Below are 19,204 nucleotides of genomic sequence, written 5' to 3'. Positions count from 1 at the left end.
GAGCACAGGAATCTCCCAAGGCACAGAGCGGCCTCAGGGAGATTAGTTTAAGTTCCCAAAATTTTAATAAAGAAAAAAAAAATTTTAAGACATATCCCCTCATGCGACAGTGTAAAAATTTTTATTCAATTTATAAATACTTTATGGAGCCTCATTCCGCCCATGGATGAGGTTCCATGAAAAATGCAAAGGCCGCCTGGGCTCTTTGCCTGTCGGCCAACCTTAAGGTTGGATGGGCAGCTCAGTTTATTAGTTTAATTGATATTTAAATGGCCTTAATAGGCCTTTGATAGTTCGGCGGGTACACAGCTAACTCGGCTGTGCACCCGCCAAACTGAAAATCTAAATGACACGCGATGATGTTGGGTCGCACGCCCGACATATCCTCGCGTCATTTTACACCTTGGGCGAGCAGGCCCCACCCCCGCTCACCGAGCCGAAGATCCAGGTGATTATTTCTGTAATTTTCGGGTCAGAACTTTAAAACCTGTTAGGACTAAGAAAATTCTTATACCACTTATCACCCAAGCCTGGATATTGTCCAGGTTTTGCTGCATTTGGACACGGACTCCTTCAGTACCTGAGGAATCACGAATGATACATTGTGCAATCATCAACGAACATCCCCACTTCTGACCTTATGATGGAAGGAAGGTCATTGACGAAGCAGCTGAAGATGGTTGGGCCAAGGACACTACCCTGAGGAACTCATGCAGCGATGTCCTAGAGCTGAGATTATTGACCTCCAACAACCACAACCAGCTTCCTTTGCGCTAGGTATGACTCCAACCAGTGGAGAGTTTCCCCCCTGATTCCCATTGACTTCAATTCTGCTAGGTTTGATGCCACACCTGGTCAAATTCTGCCTTGATGTCAAGGGATGTAATTGGTGTATTTAAGATGATTAAAGGATTTGGTAGGATAGCTAGAGGGAAACTATTTTCTCTCAGGGGGAGTTCAAAGCAAGGGGGATAAAAATAAAATTAGAGCTATGCTGTTCAGGGGTGATGCAAGAAAGTTTAAATTTTTCCAGGGCGCCTTGATGTCACATTCGGTCAAATGTGGCCTCGATGTCAAGGGCAGTCACTCCCACCTCACCTCGGGAGTTCAGCTCTATTGTCCATGTTTGATTCGAGGTTGTAATGAGGTCCTTAAGCCTGTCTGCTCTGAGTGCCATTACTGTGCTCCATCAAGGCTTGGCCTAAATAGCCAAGTGGTTATGGTACTGAGTTCGTAACCCCAAGATCCAGAGTTCAAATCTCACAATGGCAAACTATGAAACAATGTAACTTCATCTGAAACAGATGGAAACGGGTTTGTACTCGAAAGAGTTACTGTGCTCCATCAGAATCACACCTGCTTCAGAGTGCTGAAGAGTTTAGGCCCCAAAATCTCCATTATTTGACTCACTAGCCAGATTTCTGCTGTACTCCCAGCACAGTTACAGAAGTTGAGCATGAGCAGTTCAGAGGAAGCTGCCAGCTAATGGAAAAGCAGTAAGCAATAGGTGAGATCGCTTCAGGTCGAGTAACTCCGGAAGTGGGATGGAGAAAATATAACGGCGGTGTTTCTGCAGAGGCTCAGGCTGCTGGTCCACACAGGCTACGCTCACCTTCATAATTAGGTTCTTGCTCCTCACTCTCATCTGGGCTTTCAAGGGGCTCGAGGTAGGAGGCTGGCAGCCAGCCACGCTTACCTTCCATTTCGCAAAACCACCAACCTGCAATGAAACACAAACTTTGCATCCTTAGGTATTAAAATAAAATTGGGAATTAGTTATAAAATTAGAGAATTAATAAACTGAAACTACTGTTCAGGACTGAGGAATATTTGAGAAAGACCCAAAGATAAAACCAATCAGAATTCACATTCAATCATGTTGAAATTCCAGAACATGGCCATGGCAGCAAACATTATAATCTAGAATAAAACAATGTATAAAATCAGGAGCAGAATGGTGATGAAGTAGCTCTCATTCTAGTAGGGCCCAAATCTACATCATATATATATCATATATATGTTATATAAACAGCAGGTCATGTAGGGAAGGAATGCACTGTGTAATGAAACAAATCCAGTGCTGACAACAACCTCATATACCTTCCTCACTCCCCCAGGGTTCAGGTCTAGGCTCGCAACTCTTCTTTATTAAAGTGTTAGGAGGGCAGTAAGTTAGTTTGCAAATGACACCAAAATTTCTGTAAAGGTTAAGACTATGGAGGGGTCCAGTTCAATCCAAAATGATTTAGATGTGCCAATGGAGTGGACCAAACAAGGACAAATGCTGTTTAAGAGGGATTGAAGAAGTGTTTAGTCAGGTTGCTGTGGCTTCACAGTGCTGGGCAGGCTTGATGGACGAGCTGGTCTTTCTCTGCTCGCTTTTTTTGCATGTTTATAAAAAAATGGGATCATTAAGGTTCAGGGCCCCTAGGTAGTTTCTAAGTTAGTTTTGTGGTTAGGTACTTGACATTCACAAAGGTGATCATAGGGAAATTCTGAGCAAAGCTGATGCATGGGAAACAATGAGCAGGAACATGAGGGGTAAGGTTTCCACTTCTGAGGAATTCTCTTTAATTCTTCTTCCCACCTCATCAGGTGCTGCAATGATAGTTTCACTGCAATGATAACATAATTTTCCTGAGGTCACAATGGTGATCCTGACAGGAGCGTTCCATGTAATAATCACCTTAAACAAAAAATATCGTTTCTCAAATGGGACATTACACCAAGACCTCATCTGCCTCTCAGGTAGATGTAAAAGACCTCATGACACTATTGGAAGAAGAGCAGGGGAGTTCTCCCAGTATCCTGTCACAGGAACACAGGAACATAGGAACAGGAGTAGGCCATTCGACCCATTGAGCCTGCTCCACCATTTAATTAGATTCTGGCTGATCGTCTACCTCAACACCACTTTCCCATACTATCTCCATTTCCCTTGATGTCATTACTCTCCAGAAACCTTTCGATTTCTGTTTTGAACATACTCAATGATTGAACTTCCACAGTCCTCTGGGGTAGAGAATTCCAAAGGTTCACCACCCTCTGAGTGAAGAAATTCCTCCTCATCTCAGTCTCAAATGGCTTGCTCCTTATTCTGAGATTACGGTCCCTGGTTCTAGACTCACCAGCCAGGAGAAACATTTTATCTACATCTACCCTGTCACACCCTGTAAGAATTTTGTAAGCTTCAATGAGATCACTTCTCGTTTTTCTAAACTCTAGAGAATACAGGCCCAGTTTCCTCAATTTCTCTTCATAAGACAATCCTATCATCCCAGGGATTAGTCTGGTGAATCGTTGCACTCCCTCTATGGCAAGTATATCCTTCCTTAGATAAGGAGACCAAAATTGTGCACAATACTCCAGGTGAGGTCTCACCAAGGCTCCATACAACTGCAGCAAGACATCCTTTCTCCTGTACTCGAATCCCCTATGATGAAGGCCAACATACCATTTGCCTTCCTAATCATTTGCTGCACCTGCATGTTAGCTTTCAGTGACTCATGAACAACGACATCCAGATCCCTTTGGCCATCAACACTTCCCAATCTCTCATCATTTAAGAAATATTCTGCCTTTCTGTTTTCTCTGCCAGAGTGGATAACTTCACACTTATTCACATTATATTCCATCTGCCATGTTCTTGCCCATTCACTTAGCCAGTCCAAATCACCTTGAAACCTCCTTGCATCCTCCTCACAACTTATATTCCCACTCATTTTTGTGTCATCAGCAAATTTGGAAATGTTACATTTGGTCCCCACATTTAAATCATTGATATAGATCGTGAACAGCTGGGGCCCAAGCACTGATCTTTGTGGTACCCCACTAGTCACATCCTGACAACCTGAGAATGATCTGTTTATTTCTACTCTCTGTTTTCTGTCCATTAGCCAATTTTCAATCCATACCAGTATATAACCCCAATCTCACGCGCTCTAGTTTTGTTTACTAACCTGTGTGGGACTCTATCAAAAGCCTTCTGAAAATCCAAATATACCACCTCCACTGGTTCTCTTTGATCTATGCTACAGGTAACATTTTTGTCGAAGGGTGGCCAAGTTGTATTATTAGTGATAAAGTTGATCCGCAGATACTTCTTGGGTAGAAACATTAAGTTTATTTGCAACATGCTCAGCAGCAACTACGCGTGTGCTTTCAACTCCAACTCTATCTCTACACTGACGCTGAGGTAGCCTGCGCTACTCTCCTATTGGTTACTACAGATCATGTGAGCTTCCTTAACAAATAGTATTCTTAAAGGTACATTACACACTAAATAAAACCATAATTACTACATTCCTCCCCCTTTAACTCAGCTGTACATTTTATATTTACAAGTACATATTTTTCAAGACAGCATAATATTTACACTGGGTAAGGAGTTTACAAGTTCCGTCTTTCAGGTGGTTTCTTGGTACATGTGGAATGTTTCAGCTCCATAACTTCAGATTCTTTGTCAGGAACCTCCTTTTCCAGAGTTGCCTGAACATCAGGTGCTTCGGTGGGCACTTGCAGTTCTGTATCCCCAACTCTTAAAGGAACATAAGACATGTCAGTCCTGGTTGTGTATCCTCAACAGGAAACGCAAACCCGGTCAAGGTCACTGGGGGAACCAAATCTTGGTGATTTGTCTCTCTCTTCCTTGAATGGTCCACATGTTTATGGATGATCCGACCTTCCACCTCCACATGATAAGATAGAGGTCCAGTCACCGCACTTATTTCACGCAGTAACCACTTTGGTCCTTCCCTGGAACAGCTTTTTCCGGTTGGTGAGTGGGGGGCAGGGCCCACTCACTGGTGCGTAAAATAACGCGGGGTGACATCAGGCATGCATCCCAATGTCTCCTCGCGTCATTTAGATAGTCAGTTCGGTGGGCGCCCACCAACCTGTCAACGGCCTATTGAGGCCATTGAAAAAGTAATTGAAGTGATTAATGGACCTGCCCGTCCAACCTTAAGGTTGGTGGGCAGGCAAAGAGCCCAGGCGGCCTTTAGAAAAAACATGAAACCTCATCTACGGGTGGCATGAGGTTTCATGAGGGTTTTAAAATTTTCAGAATATTTTTGAATAAAAGTGATGGACATGTCCCAGCTCATGTGACAGTTAAAATTTTTTTTATAGCTTCAGCTGATCTCCCTGAGGCAGCACTTAGCCTCAGAGAGATTGATGCGCTCTTTCGTGCGCATGCGTGATAGAGCGCACTCCTGGCTCAGGGAACCCGGCCCCCCACCCGTGCTTCCGAGCAGATGTCACACTGGGCGGGCCTTAGTTGGCCCGCCCATGCAAAATGGTGGCGCGCCCCCAACTGGGGGCGCCAATCGGGAACCCGTCTGCCCGCGTCATCTCCTGCACAACATTCCCGATGGGGGGAAAATGCTGCCCCTGATGTTTTTCACGTATACCAGCTCTCCCACAGTAAATTTCTTCTCATGACTATGCCAGTCGTGTCTAATTTTCTGGCTTCCCTAAATCCTTTCCACCTTTCCCCTCTAAATTCGGCATTATTAAGCTCCATCTCGAACTGAGACAGCATTTCAACAATAACTCCGCAGGTGTGACACCTGTTGTTGTGTGAGGAGTAGTCCTGTAATGAAAAAGAAAGCATGCTAGCTTGGTTGCCAAGGAATCGCCAGTTAGCTTTGTCATGCCTGTCTTGAATGTTTGAACTGCCCTTTCAGCCAGTCCATTTGAGGAAGGGTGGTACAGTGCAGTTTTCACATGAGTCTGATAAAGCGTTGAAACTCAGCACTCGTAAATGCTGTGCTTTTATCAGAAACAACTACTTCTGGTAATCTGTGAATGGCAAAACTCTGATGTAGTTTCTCAGTGGTAGCGGCCGACATTGGTGACTTCACCTCATGTACATCTAACCATTTTGAATGGGCATCAAGAAGGAGCAGGAACATTGTTCCCAAGAAAGGTCCAATGTAGTCAATGCGTAACTGCACCCAGGGTCTACCTGGCCACTCCCATGGATGTAATGGAGCTGTCACTGGCAACTTTTGCAGTTGTTGACATTACGCACAGTGCTTTACCAAACACTTTATTTCGCCATCCATCCCAGGCCACCATAGATAGCTGCTTGCTGTTATTCCTGGATGGGCACTGTGTAGTTTAATTAAAAGTGGCTCCCTTCCCTTTGGAGGAACTATTATTTGTGCTCCCCACAATAAGATGGATGATTATTTCATGTCTTCTGTTGAAGTACGGTTTCATTTCTTCAGATACGGGCTCCTGTGACCAACCATGTAGCACTCATTCTTGTACTGGAGATAGGATTGGATCCTGACTTGCCCAGTCTCTGATCTGTTGAGCACATACTGGCGAGGAACCTAAGAAATTTAACAATAAAACAAGTTCCTGTGGAACTGGGGCGTGCTCATCATTTTCCTGTAAAGGGAAGCGACTAAGGGCATCAATGATTGCAATTTGATTGCCAGGCCTATGTACGAAAGTGTATTCGTATGCTGCCAGAAGTAAAGCACATCGTTGTATTCTTGCTGAGGCTATGGGTGGTATAGCCTTGTCATTAGTAAACAATCCTAGCATTGGCTTGTGGTCTGAAATGATTGTAAAATGGCGGCCATGTACATACTCGTGAAATTTCCTGACACCAAAGATGATGGACAGGCCTTCCTTTTCTATCTGTGAGCATCCCTTTTCCGCTGTGGTGAGCGTTCTTGATATGTAACCATTCCGTGCCGCCATCTATCCGATGAGAGAGAGCACTGCTCCCACTCCGTCAGGAGATGTGTCACATGTCAGCACCAATTCCTTCGTCTGGTCATAATACACTAATAGATTGGACGAGTGCAACAATTGCTTCACCTTTATGAAAGCTTCTTTCTGGGACACCTCCCAAGACCAACGTTGGTTCTTTTTGAGTAGAGAATGCAGGGGGGCCAGAACTGCATACAAATTGAGTATGAACCGCCCATACTAGTATTTCTGTATCTTCTTTCTACATGCCTCCTTCTTTCTGGTGCAGGCGTTAACCTTGGCCTTCTTTTTGACTTCATTATTGGCCAAACTTCTCTCAGATGCCAGCTCAACTTATCTGAGCTCAGTGGCTGAGTCTCTCAAAATGTCATTATCTGTCTGCTTCATGGGAAATTCTGTGACTTTTGCTTCCAGAGCCTCTTTAGCTTCATTCAGCTGATTCTTCAGCTCTTTGCTAGACAGCTAGCTTCACTGAGCTGCCTCTGCCTTGGAGTTTATCCAAACTCCTGTCTCCTGGCTGTATCCAGCTATATACAACTTCCCAGGCTTCCCTTGAGCCCTCTTCCCATTTCTTCTGCTGTGCTTCCATTCTATTGTTTGAGACAGTCTTCATTTCTTCGTGTTGCTGAATGGTTACACACTCCATTTGCATTTGATCTTGAAGGATAATCAGCTGTTCTTTCAACGGTTTAATTTTTTTTTGCCCTCTTTCTGTTGCTCTTGGTGGAGTTGCCCTTTCTCTAGGGTCTCTTGTTGCCTTCTGCAGAGTTGCCCTCTCTTTGGGGTCTCTTGTTCCCTTTGGCAGAGTTGCCCTCTCTTTGGAGTCTCTCATTCTCTTCTGCAGAGTTGCCCTCTCTCTGGGGTCTCTTGTTCCCTTTGGCAGAGTTGCCCTTGCTCTGGGTTCTTTTGCTCCCTTCAACAGAGTTGCCCTCTCTCTAGGGTCGCTTCTAACTTTCTGTCCATAGCCATTTTTCTTGTATTTACCTCTTTAAATGTATTGCCACTTTAAGAGTCTCTGCAGCTGTCGCTTTTTCTCTGCTGTGTTTCCTGCTCTATTTGAGTTTTGGTGAGATACCCGCGATTGTGGGTCTTCTTCTCCTTCAACTTTGTAAAACTTCATTTCCTGTTTGGAAAAACCATAGCCGCGATTTCTTTCCCCTTTTCTGGGTGATTCTGAAGAGTTTTTTCTTTTTTTTAATGTTTTGCTCACCTGTCTTGTGGATTCTCACTCAGCGCTCTTTCGATTTTGGTATTATTTTTCAAATGTTGGGGGTGCTCCAGGAGATTTCTCAGCCATTTGGATTGGAGCCTGTTTTTTCTTTAACTTAAAGTGACAACATACCTGGTGAGTATAACTTCCTTTCTTTTTAACTTGATTTCTTCTGTTCAATTCTACTTTATCCTCATCACCAATTTGTTGTAGGATGGCCGAGTAGTGCTATTAGTGATAGAGTTGACCCACAGACACTTCTTGGGTGGAAACATTAAGTTTATTTACAATATACTCAGCAGCAACTACACATGTGCTTTCAACTCCAACTCTATCTCTACACTGACACTTAGGTAGCCTGCATTACTATTGGTTACTACAGGTCATGTGATCTTCCTTAACACTATTATTCTTAAAGGGACATTACACACTAAATAAAATCATAATTATCACAAACCTCAAAAAATTCCAACAGGTTTGTCAAACATGATTTCCCTTTCGTAAATCCATGTTGACTCCACCCAATCATATCATTATTTTCCAAGTGTCTAATTATCACAACCTTTATAATAGATTTTCCCTACTAATGTTGTCAAACTAACAGGTTTGTAGTTCTCTGTTTTCTCTCTCGGTCCCTTCTTAAATAGTTGGGTTACATTTGCTAATTTCCAGTCTGCAAGCACCATTCCTGAATCTATAGAAATTTGAAAGATAACCTCCAATGCATCCACTATCTTTATAGTCACCTTTAACACTCTGAGATGTAGCTCATTAAGTCCAGGGGATTTACCAACCATCAGTCCAATTAATTTTTCAGCTACCATCTCTTTATCAAAACTAATTTCTTTCAGTTCCTCATTTTCACAACTCCCTCAGTTCCCTGGTGTTTTTTGGAGATTTTCTGTATCTTCCTCTGTGAGGACAGACATAAAGTAATTGTTTAGTTTTGCCACCATTTCCCTATTCTCCATCATAAATTCTCCTGTCTCCACCTGTAATGGACCCACATTTGTCCTTTCTAATCTTTTCCCTTTTACGTACCTGAAGAAGGTTTTATAGTCCACCTTTAATCTTTCTTGTTAGCTTGCATTCATTTTTCTCTTTCTCTATCAGTTTATTGGTTCTCCTTTGCTGGATTCTAAATTGATCTCAGTCCTCAGGCTAACCACTTTTTCTGGTAAACTTATAAGCCACTTCCTTTGATCTGATGTAATCTTTAACTTCCTTTGTTAGCCACAGTTGATTCACCTCTCCTGTTGGGATTTTGTGTCTTTGAGGAATGTATATTTGTTGTATACCATGTAACACTTCTTTAAATTCTAGCCATTGTCTGTCTACCGTCAAATCTTTTAATGTATTTTCCCAATCCACCATAGTCAACTTGCCCCTCATGCCTTCATAGTTTCCTATATTCAGGTTTAAGACCCTAATCTCAGTATTAACTATATCACCTACAAACAAATGTAAGATTCTATCATTATATGGTCACTATTTCCTAAAGGTTTCTTTACAGCAAGATTATTAATTAGTCCTTTCTCAGTGCATTGTACGAAATCTAAAATAGCCTGATCCCTAGTTAGTCCAAAATGTATCCCTCAACCAACATCAACGAAAAGGTTTTCTGGTTGTTTATTTATTTCATTTGGGGTCTTATTGGGGTCCTGGTGGGGTCAAGCCAGTGGACAAGAGGCCTAGCCAACCCTAGGGGGGCGCTTGAATGAGAAATTCCAGCCCTGTGTTCCGAGGCATTATTAGTTGTTTTGTAAATATTAGTCCCCTTGAGATTGTGGTGTGTGATTTGATGATGGTTCAGCCTAGGGTAATTAGGCAGAAAATATTCGCTTTCTTTTTGAAATGTGTTCACAAATTGTGATAATTCTTTACATTAAACTACATAAAACCTAGAACACATTAAAAGGCCTTTCAGCCACAATGGTCACTGCCAATGTTTATACTCCCCTTGAGCCTCCTCCCATTCTCATAATCTTTTTCCTCCCTGCCCCCATATCCCTATATTCTCCTCTCCCCCACCTTTGCCTTAGACGTCCACTTAAATGTCTCACTGCTTCCACCCCCACCATGTGGCAGTGACTCCACATTCTCACTGCTCTCTTAATGGGCACCAGAAGTATATTGGTTACAAGTAAATGAGAGGGAGGGGGGAAACGGTCCTTTTTTATTTAGTGGGAGTAAAGGAGTGAAGCATCATGATTGAAGCAGGTAACATTGGAGGAACACTTGAATAATGTCAAGAGATCTTTTCATCCATCAAAGGATAGAAAGGCCCTTTGGTTAGACTTCAACTGAACGACAGAGCCTGCAACAGTGCAGTGATCCCTCAGTGCTGCACTAAAATGATATTTGAAGTGCTGTGTTTAACTTGGCCCAGATGTACCTAAAGTGTCTTTCCAAGGCTTTTAGGCCAGCCCAGGAACATTTGAATTTCCTGTCCCAGCCCATTAACCAAGCCTAATTTTAAAAAAAACCAGACATTGGGCTGGTTAGGGAACTATATTAAAACTGTAATGACAGCTTCTACTCCTAAAGGTCTATGAAAGAAGAAATAGAACCAGGCCCAGGGACATCTGGATTTCCTGCCTCATGTCATTAAACCTGACACAGGCACCGTTCCAGCAAAGGTGTTCCTATTCAGCATTGCAGTGGCAAAGGATGGGGTGGGAAGCGACTTCTGTGCAGCTGCAGGTCAAAGACACCTTTGGCTGTATTCTTGGCAATCAGACTTTGGGTCCTCTTAGCACTGCTGCAAGATTCACTGTGAAATTGTAAAAGATTCTAATATTTCCTCAGGGTTGCTATTCTTTCTACCAAGGCCCATAAAACCCTTCAGTCCAAAGGGGCATTCCTAAACAAGTCCATCCTGCTTCTGTGGCTTTGTATCAAGCCGACAGGATAATGTGATGGAAACTAGCGATGCCCCAGCAACCACCGTGCACTGGATCTGTTATCATTGCAGGCTCAGGCTCTGCTCATTCCCTTCCCTTTACATGGAAGCCCCCCACCCCCTCCAAGTCCTGGAGCAGCACAAAGAATGAAGAGACATGGTCAAAGGGGCTTCCATTCCTCTTTGTCCTGACCTTTGAGCACAGGCCATTCCCAGTGGGAGAGTCAGGAAAATCAATCTGTATATCTACATGATCAAAGTAGATAGAGCCATCTTTTGGTGAAGGATAGTTGTACAACATTTGTGCATCTCAGAGGAAGTGCAGCTGCTTACCATTTTCATTTTTCTCCACAATCTCGACGATATCCCCTGTCTGAATGCTCATCTCATATTTGGAATTCTTCTTGTAATTTGCGATTGAACGATATGATTGGAGTAAAATTGGACCTGTGATTTCTAGAAAGAGAGAATCAAGTTAATATATGGGATTAATAAAATTAAGAAAAAACAGTTCATTGAAAAATTAAAAAACGTTTTTGGAAATATAATGCACCTCTCTTAAAACTCCACTTCCATCATCACATTTACACAAATATTTTTTACAAGTGGTGCAAAATACATATTAGCGATCTTACGTCTGCACACATTTCCTGTCAACTTTTCCAATAATAAATTCCTATGTCAACATTTAGATGGAAGATGCCTACATAAATGTGTCACACTGTAATTATACCCTCCCACCAGTGGTGGTGTTGTGGAGCCGCAATTATGCATCACCTAGCTCCTCAGCCAGCACTGCAGGGATACTATTCTGCTCCAGCCAACTCTACTTCTCTGCTTCCCCAAATGTCTCCTGTGGTTGAGCAGCCAGAATGACGAGCCAGAGGTACAACATTAAATATAAGAGATTGACAGTGTGGTGGGGTGGTGTATGAGAAACGCATTCACACATACAGTTGGGAGGCTGTGCAGTTTACTTTCAGGAGTACTAGTTGAGCTGAAGGGAGTTCATTCAGCCCATTGTGCCTCTACCAGCTCTCTAAAAGACCAAGTGAAATGGTCCTACTTCCTCCTCTTTCCCTATTGTTCTGAAAATATTACTCTTTAATATTTATCCAATTCCCTGTTTGAAAATTACTATTGAATCTTCTTCCACCACCCTTTCACCCATTACTTGCTATGTTAAAAAAAATCTCCCTCATTTCAACTTTGGTTTATTTTCCAATGACTTAAATCTGTGTCCTCTGGTTACTGACCCTCCTGCCTGTGGAAATAGTTTCCCTCTATCTAATCTATCAATCTCCCTCACCATTTTAAACACCCCCATGAAATCTCCCTTAACTGTTCTGCTCCATGGAGAACATCCCAACATCCCTAATCTCCAAATTACTGAAATCCCTCATCCCTTGTACCATTTGAGTAAATCTCCTTTGCACACTCTCTTCGGTCTATTAACATTGAGAATTAAATTAGATACTGAGTTGAAGGAAAAGCTGATGTAAGGAGTTGGGAACAGGGTGTATGAATGCAGTTAGAATCCATCGCTCACACGGAGGATAAACACCAGTCTGCACTGGTTGGACTGAATGTTCAGTTTAAATTTCTATATATTTCTATGTAATTATTACCTAAAAAAAGGGCAAAATGTGCAAATTTAAAGTGGGGACTGAATTACATATCTGTGCCCAGTCTGATTATCAATCTCCCCCTCACCCTCTAACTCAAATCACCACAATGAGTCTCAACTCCTGATGTGCAATATTGCGGCAGCTCAAAGAGTATTTCACTGCCAGTGATTGTGGTTCTAACTTCTCCTTGCTATTTTCAATTACACATTGTTGGTTTTAAAGTACATTTCCTGGCTATGATAAGGTGCTGCTTCTTGCACAGTGCAGAAGCTTTGGGTGGAATCTCCTGCTCTGAAGCCTAAGTTTGGTGGGCAGGCACAAAAGTGCGAGTGATTCCCGCTGGGGATGGGGGGCGACCATGAGCTCACTACTTATGCAGCCATGTGGAACATGGCAAATCTCGTGATGGAGCCGGGTAGGAAGTCACTCTCTCCACCATTACCTCATAGGCTGGAAGGTCCGGGCGCCATACATAAAGGTCGCCTGACAGCCTCCCTCCCTTCCCCCATAGCCTGCCTCCCAAGTCCAGCCTCCGCCCCACTCTTCCACCCTAACCCCACTTTTAGCCTTGGCAGAGCTTGTGCTGCCGGCCCCTGATATAAGTGAAGTTGTGAGTGGTCTCAAGAAGGCAAAAACAGTGTCTACTGACCTCAAATTTGTGGAAGAAGTGAAGCTCACCAGGGGGCACACTACTTATATATGGTCATAAAAGTGAACATTTGAATTTCCTGCTGGTGGGGAATTAATTTCGAGGGGAACTTAATTCCAGCGAGGTGGTGAGCATGAGTGACATGCTATTGCCTGCATAAAGGCTTCTCAACCTTGTTCATCAGGAAGCTCGACCCACCTTTAACTCGCCTTCAAAGTCCCGAGAACTTAATTCCTAAAGTTCATCCCGCCGTCGGGAAATTGATTTTTGGACTCCCGGTAAATTAACTTCCCCTGCCTGCCAATCTTCTTGCTGCTGGCGGACTGGAAGATTCCAGCCTTGTTGTCTGGTATCTACCACCAAAGTGAAATGGATATAGCTCTGGGAATTCATTCCAAATCCTTTATATCGTCTGCATTTGGTTTGGGGAATGTGCAGAAGTCATTCTTTGAACAAGAAGTGTCAGAAATTACAAAACTGCCTAAGCCAATTGAGATCTTATGGAGCAATATACTACACCTACTACACCTATATCCACATACTACACCTTCCTTGAGCTGAGGGCATTTATTGCAAGGAAAACAAATTCTGTGCTGCAATCGGCTCCTGCAATGAGAGAAGAAACAAATTTGACTGAAACCTCACTGAATATTAGCTCCTGTTACCAGTCAACCTGTGGAACAGGTAAGACAGGTGATTGGAGGATTCAGGAGCACTCAGGGTAATAGTCCAGAGCAAGCCCAAGCTATAGTTTGCTAACGGACAACTTAGTGGAAATAAAGAAGAAACAAGCTGAACAAAGATAGACTGCAGATTTCCAGAGCTTGACTGATTACTTCAGTGCCATCTTATTTTAAATTGAGAAACTGAGAGAATTGCTAAGGCTTTCAAGGGCAGGTTTCCAAAAGGTTGAAGATACTTGTCACCTTCCCTTGGATCCCAAGAGCTTTTACTTTTCTGACTAGTCTAGCATGTGGGATTATATCCAAAGACTTGCTAAAATCCATGTAGACTACATCAAATGTGCCAGCCTCCTTGCTGATCATCCTCAAAACATTCAATAAAATTTGTCAGACTGGGTCCTCCCCTAACAAGCCCATGATGACTGTCTTTGATAAATCTGTGGCTTTCTAAATGATGATATACTGTCCCTCAGAATTTTTAAAGAATCCCCTTAATATTTCCCCTCTGAATATATTTATTATATCCAATATTTCATATTCTTCCTCTGTAACCTCAATATCTACATCATCCCCTCTTCTCTGAAAACCAGTGCAAAGAATTCATTAAGAACCATGCCCATGGCATGAATATTTCAAATGATCGGGTCTCCCTTCTGAAGAGTTGGCGGGAACATATCCCCCTGGGGGCCTAGTGGGGCGGTGGGGGGTGGGGTGCAAAGGCGGGGAGGGAGTCCAGCAGCCACTGGACCTTAAGTTGGGAGTGCCTGCAGTCAGAAGGGGGCTTCAGCTCGAGACAGCCCCCTCCCTTTCCCACCTGAGATCTAGGCCTAGTCTATCTCAGGCTTCCCCTTGGCCAAGTAAATCTTCCCATCAGCCTAAACATTGAAGCTGGGCAGGAAACGACCTTTAAGTTGCCATTAATTGGCCACTTAAGGGCCTCAGTTGGGGCAAGGGTGGGCTTTCCGTCTGTGGCCTTGCCCACCCCAGCGTAAAATGGCTGCATGGCCAGGGCGGGCAGGAACCCGGAGTAAATCCCGTCCCTTCAATTTCACGCTTCCTCCCGCTGCCTAAAAACCTGCCGGGGGAGGAGGGGGTGGGGGGGGGCGGAGTGTTAAATTCTGGCCCATATCTTCCTGGCCCACACTCTGGTTCCCTTTTTCACATCCAATCAGCTTGACTTTTCTTAGTTATCCTCTTGCTCTTTAAATGTTTATAAAACATCTTTGGATTTTCCTTGATTTTACCATCCAACATTTTTTTATGCTCTCTCTTTGTTTTCCTAATGTCCTTTGTAATACTACCCCTGTGCTTTATAATTCTCGAGGCTTTCTGCAGTTTAGAGCTCTTGGTAACTTGGAAGAAACCCTTCCTCTTTTTACAAGGCCACATCAGGTTTACATTCATCTTATTGGTGTAGTTTCTTCATTTTTCAAAGTGCTACTTAGGTATAAAATTTGTAGTTCAAAACATTTTTTTCCCATGAATTCAGCTAAAGTACCAGATCAAACTAATCAGAAATATTACAACAGTCACATGGAACACTAACTTACCAGTTGAGTTCATTTTTGTTTTGTCTTTTGGCAACAAATAGGTTTCTGTCTTTTTTGTCCTGTAAATAGGAAACGCAGTCCACAAATCAACATACAGGTGATAAACAGGGATAAAGAAATGGTGGATTTTTGAATAATTAATCTGCATCAGTGTTTACTGTAGATTGAGAGAATAACATGCTGGACATACCAAGGAAACTAATATTGAATCAAGGACAATGACTCACCGAAATTAATATAAGCCAATTAACAGTAATGAAGGAACTAATGGAACTAAAGAGAGACATATCCCCAGGGCCAGGTTGTTTTCCTCCCAGGGTTTTGAAGGAAGAAGGTGAGAACATCACAGATGCCCCAACTAAAATCTTCCAAAGTTTTCTCAATTCAGGTACTGTTCCTTTAGATTGGATAACTGTGCATGTCGTTCTGCTACTTACAGACGATGAGAGAAGAAAATGAGGGCATTATAGACCAGTTAGCCAAATATCTCTTTGTCAAGAAATTATTAAAACCATTATAATAGAATGAGTGAACACCCTGAAAGATTTCAGCTGATTAGAGAAAGCCAGCATGGATTTGCAAAGAAATAAATACAGAAAAAGCTAGAAAAACTCAGCAGGTCTGACACCATCTGTGGAGAGAGAAACAGAGTTAACATTTCAAGTCTGTAAGTCATATGGGACTCAAAACATTAACTCTGTTTCTCTTTCCACAGATGCTGTCAGACCTGCTGAGTTTTTCCAGCTTTTTCTGTTTTTATTTCAGATTTCCAGCATCTGTAGTATTTTGCTTTTATGGATTTGTAAAGAGTAGGTCACGTCTGAAGAATCAGACAGAATTTTTTGAAGAGGTGAGTAAAGTAGTAGACAGGGGAATGTCTATAGGTGTTACTTATACAGACTTCCAGAAGGCATTTAATATAGTCCCTCATAACAGACTGTTAGCTAAGTTTGATCTGCGTGGGATGTGTACAAGATGGATGAGTTACGCCTTTAGCAGGACTGGGACTCACATCCTCGTGGGGAGATTTGCTAGTGCTGTTGGGTAGGGTTTAAACTAGATTGGCAGGGGATGGGAACCTGAGAGGGAGCTCCGACTGGAGGGAAGCAAATCTGGTAACAGGAAGTAGAAAAGTAGCAAATGAAATTAGGAGGCAGACAAAGCAAAGACAAGCATAAAATAGGATCAGAAAGCTGACTAACCTTAAAAAGGCAAAGTTAAGGGCACTCTATCTGAATGTATGCAATATTCATAATCAGGTTCATGATTTGAAGGCAGAAATAGAGGGAAATGGGAATGATTTAATTGCCATTATGAAAACAAAGTTACAGGGTGACTAAGACTAGGAACTGAATTCTGAAGGGTATTCTTCAATTAGGAAGGATAGGCAAAAATGAAAAAGGAGGTGGGGTAGGGCTATAAATAAGAGACAAGTTCAGTACATTAGTTAAAGAGGATCTTCGATCAAAGGATCAAGATGTAGAATCAGTTTGGTAAAGCTAGGAAACAGCAAGGGGCAGCAAACATTGGTGGGAGTTGTTTATAGACCACCAAACTGTACTGGTAATGTTGAGCATGGTATAAATCAGGAAATTAGAGCTACATGTAAAATGAGAAATACGGTAACAATGGGCGATTTCAATTTACATATAGACTGGGTAAACCTAATTAACACTAATGCTATGGAAGATGAAGTCCTGGAGTGTGTATGAGATGGGTTTCTGGAGTAGTACATTGAAGAACTAACTAGGGATTGGGCTATTTTAGATTTAATGTTATGTAAAGAGAAAGGGTTAATTAATAACCTTGCTGTAAACGAGTCTTTAGGAGATAATGAGCATAATATGATAGAATTTTACATGAAGTTTAAAAGTTCATTCTGAAACTAGGGTCTTAAATCTGAACAAAGGGAACTATGAAGGTATGAAGGGCAAGTTGACTATGGTGGATTGGGAAAATACATTAAAAGATTTGACAGACAATGGCTAGTATTTGAAGAAGTGTTACAAGGGGGAGAATTTTCTCCCCGTTGGGCAGGCCGGTTGAGACCGGGTGCGGAGCCGATTGATGCCCGCAGTCGGCTGTGGGCCACCATTTTACATGGGTGGGCCAATTAAGGCCTACTCAGCGTGACACGTGCCCGTTAGTGGGCGGTGAGGAGGGAGAGTCGGAGCCTGCGCTCTGCGCGCGAAAGAGCGCATAAACCTCCCTGAGGCAGGCCCGTGACTCAGGGAGATTAAGTGCAGTTGTAAAGTCATTAAAAAAAGAAAAAATTAAGTTATTCAGACATGTCCCCTCATGTGACAGTGTCGCATGAGCTGGGACATGTTTATGAATTTTGGGAAAAAATTTTATTTCATTAATAAATCCTTCATGAAACCTCATCCTGTCCGTGGATGAGGTTTCATGAAAAATGCGAAGGCCGCTTGGGCTCTTCACCTGCCCGCCAACCTTAAGGTTGGATGGGCAGCTTTCTGGGCTAATTATTTTATTAATGGCCTTAACAGGCCTTTGACAGTTTGACAGGCATGCAGCGGACTCCAGCGTGCGCCCGCCGAATGGAAGATCTGAATGACGTGCAGTGATGTTGGGATGCATGCCTGACGTTACTGTGCATCATTTTATGCATCAGCGTGGGGGGGTCCGCCCCCACTTGCCAAACAGAAGATTCTGCCCATGGTGTACAACGAATATACATTCCTCTTAGACACAAAAACCCCAACAGGAAAGGTGAATCCACTGTGGCTAACAAAAGAAGTTAAAGGCTGCATCAGATCAAAGGAAGTGACTTATAAGTTTACCAGAAAAAGTGGTCAGCCCGAGGATTGAGAGCAATTTAGAATCCAGCAAAGGGGGACCAATAAACTGACAAAGAAAGGGAAAAGAGAGTATGAATGCAAGTTAGTGAGGAATATATAGGTGGACTGTAAAATCGTCTTTAGGTTTATGAAAAGGATAAGATTAGGAAGGACAAATGTGGGTCCATTACAGGTGGAGACAGGATTTATAATGGAGAATAGGGAAATGGCGGAGAAACTAAACAATTACTTTGTGGGTAAAAACAAAATACTGCCTTATCTGAAACAAAAACAAAAAATACTGGAGAAACCCAGCAGGTCTGACAGCATCTGTGGAGAGAGAAACAGAGTTAACGTTTCGAGTTTGTATGACTCTTCTTCAGAGCTGAAGAGAAGTAAAATGTGATGAAATTTATACTATTTAAGGGTGTGGAGCAGGTGAAGCTGGATAGGAGGCCAGTGATAGGCAGAGGCAAAGGAGGGATTGACAAAAATGTCATGGACAAAAAGACAAAGGTGTGTAAATGGCGGTGATACTGGCTAATGGAGGTGCTGATGGTGACATTAAGGTCAGAAAGCAGAATGTGATAATAGTCGGACCAGGATAAACGCTCTGGAACGGACAACATGAACAAGTGACTAGTGGGGGTGGGGTGGGGAGAGATGATGGTGGGAAAAAAGATTGAAAATAGGATAAAAGGTGGGGATAAACCAATGAATAAAAATGAAAATAAATAAAAATAAAAATAGTGGATAAAATATAAAAAAAAATAAAAAATAACAATGAACATTGAAAAAAGGGGATTAAAAAAAGGGTGAAGATAGAGGAGAGAGTTCATGATCTGAAGTTGTTGAACTCAATATTAAGTCCAGAAGGCTGTGAAGTGCCTAATCAGAAGATGAGGTGCTGTTCCTCCAGTTTGTGTTGAGCTTCACTGGAACATTGCAGCAGGCCAAGTACGGACATGTGGGCATGAGAGCAGGGTGGTGTGTTCAAATGGCAACGACAGGAAGGTCTGGGTCATACTTGCGGACAGACCGAAGGTGTTTTGCAA

The 19,204-nt window shown here is 42.7% G+C and overlaps 1 protein-coding gene across 6 annotated transcripts in view; it reads right to left on the bottom strand.

Annotated features, from left to right (window-relative positions):
* Positions 1–19,204, bottom strand: part of ncf1 (neutrophil cytosolic factor 1) — a 214,924-nt gene that overhangs the window by 117,852 nt on the left and 77,868 nt on the right. For all 6 annotated transcript variants that reach the window (XM_041197505.1, XM_041197506.1, XM_041197501.1 and 3 more), the window contains 3 exons: positions 15,352–15,410; positions 11,175–11,297; positions 1,613–1,720 (listed from right to left, as the gene is read on the bottom strand). In XM_041197505.1, the coding sequence (XP_041053439.1) occupies positions 1,613–1,720; positions 11,175–11,297; positions 15,352–15,410 (290 nt within the window). The remainder of the gene's footprint in view (positions 1–1,612; positions 1,721–11,174; positions 11,298–15,351; positions 15,411–19,204) is intronic.

This window comes from Carcharodon carcharias, chromosome 10 (assembly GCF_017639515.1).
Source record: "Carcharodon carcharias isolate sCarCar2 chromosome 10, sCarCar2.pri, whole genome shotgun sequence".
Taxonomy (NCBI): Eukaryota; Metazoa; Chordata; class Chondrichthyes; order Lamniformes; family Lamnidae; genus Carcharodon; species Carcharodon carcharias.
This window is presented reverse-complemented; position numbering and strand designations above follow the sequence as displayed.